The 11,609-nt window shown below is 41.6% G+C and overlaps 1 protein-coding gene across 1 annotated transcript; it reads left to right on the top strand.

Annotated features, from left to right (window-relative positions):
* The first annotated feature begins 461 nt into the window (after window positions 1-461).
* Window positions 462-11,271, top strand: ihhb (Indian hedgehog signaling molecule b). The gene is given in 4 exon segments (XM_033978219.1): window positions 462-764; window positions 4,745-5,006; window positions 10,929-11,114; window positions 11,117-11,271. Coding segments are annotated over 4 exon segments (906 nt in total).
* The last annotated feature ends 338 nt before the right edge of the window (window positions 11,272-11,609 follow it).

The raw sequence follows: 11,609 nt of genomic DNA on the forward strand, positions 1-11,609 counted from the left end.
AGTTGCATCATTTTTAACCTCACAGTGTGTTTATGAAGTTCTTCAGTTACAATAACTTTAATCTACGAATCCAAATCTACCTCAATAATAAGATTGTGTCTCTGGTCTGGGGTTAGCTTTAACTTGCTCTGGTGTTAGCTTTAACTTTAGACTTCAGACATTTATTAGTCCCTGTTTCATTTATGTTTGTCATGTTTTATTTTCTGAAGTTTGTTTAAAAACAATTCTGGAGTTTCTCTAAAGTCCCCTTTTTCCTCCATGTGGCTGCTTGTGTTTCAGGCGCGTCTACTGAGACAGTAGCGTTCTCCTCCATTCCTCCTCCTCTCCTCTTCTCCTCCTCTCTTCTCTTCTTCCTCTCTTCTCCTCTCCTCTCCTCTCCTTTTCTCTCCTCTCCTCTCATTTGCTCTCCTCTCCTGTCTTCTCTTCTTCCTCTCTTCCTCTCCTCCTCTGCTCTGATGCATATGTGCCGTGTCTCCCGCCTCGTGTGCTTGGTGGCGGGGTGCGCTCTGCTCCTCTGTCCGCTGGTGCGCGGCTGTGGACCGGGGCGGGGGTACAGTAAACGGAGGAGCGCGCGGAAGCTGGCTCCGTTGGCGTACAAACAGTTCTCTCCGAACGTGGCGGAGAAGACGCTCGGAGCCAGCGGGAGGTACGAGGGCAAAATCACCCGGAGCTCCGAGCGCTTTAAAGAACTCACCCCCAACTACAACCCGGACATCATCTTTAAGGACGAGGAGAACACGGGAGCGGACCGCCTCATGACACAGGTGAGCCACTGGTGCCGTGATTAGAAACTTTTCTAGCGGAGGGTCCTATCTCGTGTGCCCATGGAAATGTTATGCTTTGCCTGAAATGGTCCACAGTATGGCATTAAACTTGTGGTGCACCCGGACCTGTTCACGAGTTAGATCTGCACAAAGACGAATCCGCTGAGAGTCTGAGCCAGGCCCTACTCAGAAACACCAAAGAATTATTTCATGTGTATTTAACCTCCTGAGACCCGAGCTCTTGCAGGACATTTGCAAAAACTATTAAGTGGTTGAACACATATATTGTAAAAAGCAAAATGACAATAACACAAAAAAAATTAAAATAAATAATAATAATAATAATAATAATAATAATAATAATAATAAAACAAATAAAAATACAAAAATATAAAATCAAATAAAAATAAATAAATACAGTAAGATAAATTAATTAAAATAAAATAAAAAATAAAATGAAAAATAATAAAACAAATAAAAACACAAAAATATAAAATAAAATAAAAATAAATAAATAAAATACAATAAATAAATTAAAATAAAATAAAATAAAATAAATTAATTAAAAAACAAAAAAAATCAAATCAAATAAATAATAAAAAAAAATCAAATCAAATAAAAATAAATAAAAAATAAAAAATAAATATTCTAAACTCCTAGAAATATTCAGAATTGTTCAAAATGTTCTTGTTGCTGTTCTTCTAAAATTTTGCACTGTGGCCTAAACAACCCAAAAGGTGTTGTCCACAGATGAGGACACCAGGTCTCAGGAGGTTAAATAAACTGTGACCATCAAACCCCCAGAGCTGCTTTAGGTCTGGTTTGTTCCAAGTTTAGTTTCTCTATTTTCTTTCTCACGCAATATTTTAGGCTCCATGTTTGTGAGTTCAGTCTCTGTCCTTGAGGTCCTTGGTTCTGTTCCTACAAGGGCTAAAACCAGGACTGACTCATGACTAAACCAGGACTAAAACTAGGACTAAAGCAGAACAAAAAACAGAACTGACTCAGGACTAAACCAGAACTAAAACTAGGAAACTAGGAAAAACAAAAAAAACAAAACTAGAAAAAAACCCCAAAACTGGACCAACCAAAGACTAAACCAGGTTTAAACCATGAACCAAAGCTGGACTCAGGAAGATCTAACCTCTGACTATGTGAGGCTTAAACTCGACTAAACCGACACTCACGGCTCATGATATTCATAAACCACGTTTGTTACATGTGCTTTACCTGATGAGCCCGGGGCAAATATTTAGAGACTTGTTCTCGGTTAAGCAGCGACTTTAGCTCCAAACACACAGCAGGTTTAGCACTAGATTCTACAAACCCTCCTGTATGGAGAGCTACTCTCTTGTTGACGTTTCAGCCGTCTGGAGAGCCACTGTCTCGTTGACTTTTGAGCCGTTTGGAGAGCCGCTCTCTTGTTGACTTTTGAGCTGTCCAGACAGCCGCTCTTTTGTTGACTTTTGAGTCGTCTGGAGAGCCGCTCATGTTGACTTTTGAGCCGTCTGGAGAGCTGCTCTCTTGTTGGCTTTTGAGCCGTCTGGAGAGCCGCTCATGTTGACTTTTGTGTCGTCTGGAGAGCCGCTCTCTCGTTGATGTTTGAGCCGTCTGGAGAGCCACTCTCTCGTTGATGTTTGAGCCGTCTGGAGAGCCGCTCTCTCGTTAATGTTTGAGCCGTCTGGAGACCCACTCTCTTTTGACTTTTGAGCCGTTTGAGAGGGAGAGAAGGAGAAGTGGAAGGAGAGGAGGAGGAGAGGGAGAGGAGGAGGAGAAGAGGAGGAAGAGGGGGAGGGAGAAGAGATGAGACCGTGGCCAGAGAAATCCTCCTGAAAACCAGAAAAACATGACTTACAGAGAAAAGAGGACAATACCAGAACTAAACCAGGACTAAACCAGGACTGAACCGGGACTGAACCGGAACTAAACCAGGACTAAACTGGGACTGAACCGGAACTAAACCAGGACTGAACCGGGACAAAACCAGGACGAAACCAGGAATGAACCAGGAATGAACCAGGACTGAAAAAGGTCTTAACCAGGACTAAACCAGATCTAAACCAGGGCTTATCTAGGACAAACCAGGAGTAAACCAGAATTAAAGCAGTAATAAAGCAGGACTGAACCAGGACTGAACCAGGACTAAACCAGGACTAAATTAAGGATTAAATTTTGTTAGATCTTGAACTCAAATGTGGGTTGTAATATTTAAATTCAGTATAACATTTATGAAGTTTTTAGGCTCTGAGCTTAAACTCGCATTTGTTTCATTGGTGAAGCAGGTCAGGGCTCATAAATGTGAGTGATATTTGCGCCGTGTTTTGCTTCGACACTCAACAATCCTTTAAAGTGATTAAATATAGAACATTTAGGAAGTCTCCTAAACGTCCAAAGCGTCCAGACTTAGACTAAAGCCGGAGTCTGTTCTGGACAGAGCTGGACTGAGCTGGACATGCTGTGGTGATTTACAGCGGTCAGACACACTCACACCTTTTACACATGCTAAAGACCAGCGACTATTTCTGCTGCCAAAACAAACATTAAATGTGTGCCAATAAATCTATAAGTCTATAAATGCGACACGTGTGGAGTGGTTGGGAGGTCAGGGGTCAGGGGGTCAAAGAGAGATCACGGAATTTTGGGAACATGTAAAATCTATTTAACAATGAACAGAAATGAAGCTGTATCAAGAAAAAAATGTCATTCAGTTTTAACATAGTAAAGTTTAAACCAGACTAAACCAGGACTAAACCAGGACTAAACCAGAACTAAACCAGGACTAAACCAGAACTAAACCAGGACTAAACAAGGACTAAACCAGGACTAAACTAGGAAAAAAAACAGGCCTAAACCAGGACTAAACCAGAACTAAACAAGACTAAACCAGGACTAAGTGGACTAAGCCAGACTAAACCATGCCTAAACCAGGCCTAAACCAGGACTAAATCAGGACTAAACCAGGATTAAACCAGGCCTAAACCAGGACTGAACCAGGACTAAACCAGGACTAAACCAAGACCAAACCAGGACTAAACCAAGACTAAAACAGGACTAAAAACAGGACTAAACCAGGACTAAACCAGGACTAAACCAGAACCGAACCAGGCCTAAACCAGGACTAAACCAGGACTTGACCAGGACTGAACCGGGGCTGAACTGGGACTAAATCAGGACTAAACCAGGACTAAATCTCGGCCCCAATGAGTCCGGCTCTGTGATAAGAATAGTCCATGTTTTTTCTTGGTGGTCAGACCTGGAGACGTCATAAATCAGACCATGGTTTACTCTAAAGTTTAGACCCAGGTTTGGACAAACAAGAGCAGATAGATCACTCCTGTGTGAGAGGGAGAGTGCTAAAAACAGAGGGAGAGGGAAGGAGAGAAGGAGAGAGGGAGAGAGGAGAGGGAGACTCCTGTGTGCCGCCAGAGAGCTAAAAACAGCTAAAACAGAAGGAGGGAGGGAGAGAGAGGAGAAAGTGAATTAGAGAGAGGGAATAGAGTGGAAAGAGGGGGAGGAGAAAGAGATGAAGGGGTGGGAAGGAGAGAGAGGAGGTAGGTCTCTGGGTTTAACTTTGTTTGTGTAAGATCTTGTTGGGTCAAAGTTTGTTTCCTAAACTAGGATTAAACCAGGACTAAACAAGGACTAAACGAGGGCTAAACCAAGACTAAACAAGGACTCCCCCAGGACTGTAGGTTTGAAGGTGCATCAGTCTGAAGGTTAGCAGCTAGTATCCACTCTGACTGTTGTTGTGTCCTTGGGCAAAACACTTCACACTCCCAGTTTCTTTTATTTAAGTCATTCAGTATTGCATTTTAAACTGTCCAAATTCTGACATGATCCAGTGTCATAGATACAGCAAAAAACAGGCACAATATGTAAAGACCACAGAGGACACAAGCACAATATGTGTGCGTTAAAGACTATAGAGCACACACACACATGTTTATTGTCATATTTACTTCTTTTTTCTTTCTCTGTAGCGCTGTAAGGACAAGCTAAACTCTCTGGCCATCTCGGTCATGAACCTTTGGCCGGGCGTTCGGCTGCGTGTCACTGAGGGCTGGGATGAGGATGGGCATCACTCTGAGGAGTCTCTGCACTACGAAGGACGCGCTGTCGACATCACCACCTCTGACCGTGACCGACACAAGTACGCTATGCTAGCACGCTTAGCTGTAGAGGCGGGTTTCGACTGGGTCTACTATGAGTCCAAGGCCCACATCCACTGCAGTGTCAAGTCAGGTAAGAACACAACACAGAACTTTTCCGGGGGGAGGGGGGGGGGGGGGGATTCCTTCCTGCTTGTCTCCACGGAGATGTTGCTTTATCTTGAATGTTCCAGAGCATTGCATTACAAGGATCTATTAAGCATTTCTGTCATAACAGGACTTTTTATTTTATTTATTTATTTATTTTTATCAAAAACAAACCTATAACTTGGACTAGTCAAACATCATAGCTCTCTTACAGGTTTATGGTTTAAAAAAATGGCTTGTGGGGAGTTTGCAGTAAATTGAAATTACATAATTTGGAGAAAATAATCAAAATCAGCCCAACATATTGGTCTAAAAATATCGGCAAAGCTGTTTTCTAAGCTGTATTCTAAGTATCTCGGCCATAAAAAAACAAAAAAACAAAAACAAGCATATTTGGTCGGTCTCTAATGCAGACACACAGGTATTTACTCTGACATAGAAAAAACACTGACACACTCAACACCAGGATTTACAGATGGACTTTAAAGGTGCACTATGGCACTTTTGTGGAACGTCTTCATGCTGTTGTTTTGCCTGGAGCTGGTTTTAAACTTCTCTTTATCACTAACAACACTTGCTGTGATGTTGCCTGCTTGTCTCCATGGAGACAGATATGTTTTATATCATACCAGGCAAAACAATAACATCTACATGGAGAATAGATACTTTACGGCTGATGTCCTCTAAATTCACTGTGATGCTAACTGTAGGCATCTCTCTGTCTAAAGCTGTTAACTTTAATTTATTCCTTATTTTACACAATGTGACCATAAAGAACTGAGCTGGAACTGCTGATTTAATGATGTGAAACCAGTCCCTCTCAAATAATATTACAGTCACACGCTAGCTAGCATTAGCATTAGCCAACCGTTTTTCAGTGAGTCACTCTCACCTTTGTGCGTAAAATCAAACTACTTAACATGATTTTAATGGCTAAAAAAAGAAAAAAAATGTCAAGGCGAGCTATAATGGTCTATAATGTACTCAGTCCTTAAAGGTTTAACAGGACCATGAACGCTCGGACTGACCACAGGCACTAATGTGTACATCGTGTCTTCATGGTAACTACTGAACATTTCGCCATAGTGATACGTGTAGAACACCCCCATTGTCACTGCAAAGTGTCCATAGAAGGCTTCAGACCCTCCACCAAACAATCTTTAAATGTAATTTGTAAAGGCTGGTTTTATGTGTGTTATTGTATGTTCTGTACATCTGAGTAAACCTGCAGTGGTCTCCTCATAAATCCATGTGGTTCTGCTTCTGTTGGTTCACACGTAGCCTCCACATTTCTGCTCCGTTGGGTCTCACACAGATGCTAAAGTCACAGAATGGTGTCGTTTTACACCTCACTAATTCATTTTCTCTGTTTTCTCTTGCTTTTCTCTTGTTTTCTATGATCACCCTGTCCCCTCCCTTTTCTCTCTCTCTTGTCCTCCTCCTCTCCTCCTCCTTTCTCTCTCTCCTCCTCTCCCTCTTTCTCTCTCTCCTCCTCCTCTCCCTCTCCTCTCTCTCTCCTCCTCTCCCTCTCCTTCTCCTCTCCCTCTCCTCTCTCTCCTCCTCTCCCTCTCCTCCTCCTCTCCCTCTCCTCTCTCTCTCCTCCTCTCCCTCTCCCTCTCCTCCTCTCCCTCTCCTCCTCTCCCTCTCACAGATCGGGTTGCCAGGTCCCAGTCCTTGACTTGATCAGCCTAGCTCCACCGAATCCTTCACTTGATCAGAGGTTGGAATCTTTTATTTCTCCTTTTTGTTAGTTATATTTTTAAAGCTGACATTTTCTGAAAACAACAGAGAGGATTGAGAAAAATTGTACCTGATGTTTTCTCAGAGGCAGCTACAGTAGGGGATGACCACTAGAGGGCAGCACAACCTTGGAATCTGCACCATCAGCACAGTTCAGTCAGGAAGGTAACAGGGACTATCATGTTTATTTAATTATAGATTTTTTTTTAAATTATACAATTGAGCAAATTTGAAATGGTTTGAAATTTCAAATCTAAATCTGCCTTATTCAAAATGATCTTTGTCCAGTTGTATGATTTTACACAAGGCTGCAGATCTTACTGTAAATAAGGTCTAAATAAGGTCAGTACAGACACAAATCCGTGTTTAGCTCCCTCAGAGACAGGTGCACTGCTGCCTTGTGCACATTGACGCACACAGGCGCTAAAGGGGAAACAGACCACTGTTAGCTTTGCTGAGATGCAGCGTGTCAGCATATGTGTATTTCTATGCATATATAGAAATACACATATACAAATGCACATAAACAAATGCACATATACAAACACACATATACAAATACACATAAATACACACTAAACAAAAACACACACAGAATCACGTGTTCACTAAGCAAAAAAACACAGACACACGCAGAGTCACGTGTTCACTAAATGAAAACACACATTCACAAACCGCACAACCTAGAACAAAGTGCATCACAGAACAAGAGGATGTTCAAACTATACAACTGCAGTGTGATTAACATAGTTCAGTCTGGTCTGTTTTAGGACTTCAGGCTGTTCACATTAGAGTTGTTTTTAACATAAGTTGGTATTTTACGCTTTAGAAAAAGGTAGCATTGAAAAGGAAGACACATGACAAATGTGGCTCTGGTTATTATTGTAAACATTAGTTCAATATCATGAGCCGGGCCAGTAGCAGGACAGTAATGGGCCAGTAGCAGGACAGTAACAGGACAGTAACAGGACAGTAACAGGACAGTAACAGGGCAGTAAAATGGCAGTAACAGGACAGTAACAGGGCAGTAACATGGCAATAACAGGACAGTAACAGGGCAGTAACAAGGCAATAACAGGGCAGTAACAGGCCAATAACAGGGCACTAACTGGACAGTAGCGAGGAAATAGAAGGGCAGTAACAGGGCAATAACAGAGCAGTAACAGGGCACTAACGGGACAGCAACAAGGAAATAGGAGGGCAGTGACAGGGCAATAACAGGGCAGTAATGGGTCAATAACAGGGCAATAACAGGGCAATAATGGGGCAATAACAGGACATTAACAGGACAATAACAGGACAATAACAGGGCAGTAACAGGGCAATAACAGGGCTGTAGAGGGGCAATAACAGGACAATAACAGGGCAGTAATGGAGAATTAAGAGGGCAATAACAGGGCAGTAACAGTGCAATAGGAGGGCAGTAACAGGGCAACAACAGGGCAGTAACAGGGCAATAACAGGGCAGTAACAGGACAGTAACAGGTCAATAGCAGGGCAGTAACAGGGCAATAACAGGACAATAACTGGGCAGTAACAGGGAAGTAACAGAGCAATAACAGGGTAGTAACAGGGCAGTAACAGGGTAGTAACGGAGCAATAACAGGGCAGTAACAGGGCAATAACAGGGCATTAACAGGGCATTAACAGAGAAGTAACAGGGCAATAACAGGACCTTAAGAGGGCAGTAACAGGGCAATAACAGGATAACAGGATAACAGGGTATTAACAGGGTATTAACAGGGCAATAACAGGGAAATAACAAAGCAGTAACAGGGCAATAACAGAGCAATAACAGAGCAATAACAGGGCAGTAACAGGGCAATAACATGGCAATAACAGGGCAATAAGCCTGAAACAATGATGATGTCACCATGTCTCGTAACATGGACTGTTTCTATGCAGGGAAACAAAAGCTAGTTTGTCAAATTTTTTATCTACATTTTTTTTTATTTCAGCAGCTAAAAAAGCAGACAGCCCATAAGGCTCAGGGCACTGAACCGCTACAAAACTTTAGCTTTGCATGATATTACAAACATGAAGTACCATGAGATTGGAATACAGCTATTATTACTGTTATTACTATTATTACTTTAATTAGGCCCGAGCCTGGGACTCCGTCCTGGCGAGGGACTCATTAAAACCGCGTCCGGAGCATGGAAAATGGCAAAAATCAAGTAGTAAACACGCCCCGACATGGCAGTGAGTGGTGTCAAAAATTAGAACTCGACGAGCTCTAATTATCACAGAAGACCCCGAGAAAAAAATAACGAAAGACGACTCGGTAGCGCCACCTCAAACTTTGATTTTCATGGGGCCAATGGGAGCCCGACTCGGAAAAAAGTCAATGTAAAAATCTGAAACTCACATCAAAAAATGAAACATGTAGGGACATGACAAAAATGATATTATGGCCCCGACCTAAAATGTACAGGAAGTCAGCCATATTGGATCAAACACAGGAATGACAAAAGTGCGCACCCTCGCATTCAGGACATTTTCTCGCACAGTTTTCATCACAAACACTTCAAATTTGGCCAAATCCCACTAAACCCATGTGTGATTAAAGATTATCAATTACATTTTGATTATGACTTTGGGTGTGGTCAGGGTGAATTTTCAACAAAATCGCAAATTTTTGAATATTTCAAAAAAATATTTCTCTTTCACACATTTTTTGTTGGGAAAACGCTAATAGCGTTTATGCACATTTGTGAGCTGAATGCAATGATATGCAAATCAAGGCACTCTCTGACAAAATGGCTCTCTAGCGCCCTCTTCAAATTTAATTTTCAAAAATTCGTAGAAAACAATCGATTTGTCGTGGACTTGTGAAAAATTCACAGGGGCCTTATTTGTGATGGGGCACAATGTGAGAAAGTCACATGACTGTAGCTGTTATGGTTTAGGAGAAAAATAATGGGTGGAAAATGCGTTTCCATTATTATTATTATTATTTTGGTCACGACTTTAAATCCACTTTTCACCCCCTGAACGTTAACGAAAAGTCAATTTTATTGGACCCAAAATTCAAGGTTGGTGAAAAATTTATTATTTTGATGGTCAAAAAAATTTATGTTTCAAAATGACTCAATAGCGCCACCTCAAAATTTGAAATACACTGCGGCAATGAGAGACCTTTTTCATCATAGACAAATGAAATTTGGTACAAACATAGAACATGTCAAGACAAGTAAAAAATTATATTATGACCCCACCCTAAACCCTACAGCTCATTGTGGACAGAACCCCATTTTTTCAAAATTTTACCTCTCACATTTGAATTTTTCACGCCGTGGATTTTCATTTAAGAAACTTGCAAATTGGTCAAAATGAACTAGACCCATGTGGGATTATAAGCAACTCTTTTAAAATTTTCTACATTGTAAAATGTGGGTGGGGCCAGCTTGAAAAGAAAAAAGACATTTTTTTAAGTTTTTAAATGCGTGTAACTCACACATTTAGCGTCCTACGTCCCGGCATGAATATACTTTTTTTTTCAAAATGTTGATTTGAACGCATAGATATACAATTTACACCGGTCAGATATTATATTGCTCCACAGCGCCCCCTTGAAATTTTTACATGGGTTTTGGTCAACAGGGATGAAAAATAATTACTGTGTCATAGACCATTGAAATTTGGTACACATATTCCTCTCATCATACTGAACAAAAAAGCCATTGAAGACATACCTCTATTTCCAACCGTTCAGGTGTGACAATGTGATAAATGGTCTCATTGGAATAAATGGAGTAGTATTACTGAGACGCTGATTTTGGGGGAGGGGCGATGTAAGCGGGAACAAAACGCAGGATGTTCACGATAGCATGTATTCCGCGGTCGCAAGGGGTGGCGAGGGCCTTTATCACTGCTTGCAGTTTTAATTATTATTATTACTATTGAAACACATTTATGACTTGACTTTACAGCCTCTCCAGCTGCCCCAGAGTAGAACATCTACCTCTGTGCTTTGTCTAACTACACTCTTTTCTGGCATATCCTGCATATCCTCTGGTTTCACTTTTCTAATTTTATTTTTCACAAATAGTGTTAAATCCACAGTGAGAGGAAAAGCCATGTTTACTTCTGCTTAACAGCAGCCACATTTCAACATTTTAATGTGTTTTGATTCATTCTACAATTAGTTTCTGTGTAATTTTTTTAGATCACTCGGTAGGTGGCAAGTCCGGAGGCTGTTTCCCCGGCGATGCCTTGGTCACCATGGAGACGGAACTAAAAAAGCTGCTGCGTGACCTTCGACCTGGCGACCACATGCTGGCCCTATCCCGCAATCAAGAGGGCCGACTGGAGTTCAGCAAAGTTCTGGCATTTTTGTACCAAGGTCTTGAGGTTTTCTGAGTTTTTTACTCGAAATGTGGACAAAATTTGTGTTGACCGCGGCGCATTTGGTGTTTGTCAGAAACTGCACAGAAGGGGCGTCTGTGGTTAGTGACTTGACCACAGTATTTGCTAGCAAGGTACGGATTGGGAAGTGCTTTTTGGTCTAAGAGGAACAAAAAGTACATCTATCTCGCATAAAAAATGTTGACTTGATGAAACGTAAAGGAATCTATGTGCTTCTAACTGAACAAGGAATGCTAACTGAACATGGGAGGCTAATCGAACATGGAATGCTATTCAAACATGGAATGCTAATTGAACATGGAACGTTGACCGAAGATGGGACGCTAACCGAACATGGAACACTATCCGAACATGAGGCACTAACCAAACATGGGATGCTAACCCATTGGGACACTAACTGAACATGTAGAGCTAACCGAACATGGAGTGCTAATCAAACATGGAATGGTAATTGAACATAGAACGCTAACCGAACATGGGA

This window comes from Periophthalmus magnuspinnatus, chromosome 2 (genome assembly GCF_009829125.3).
Source record: "Periophthalmus magnuspinnatus isolate fPerMag1 chromosome 2, fPerMag1.2.pri, whole genome shotgun sequence".
Lineage (NCBI taxonomy): Eukaryota > Metazoa > Chordata > Actinopteri > Gobiiformes > Gobiidae > Periophthalmus > Periophthalmus magnuspinnatus.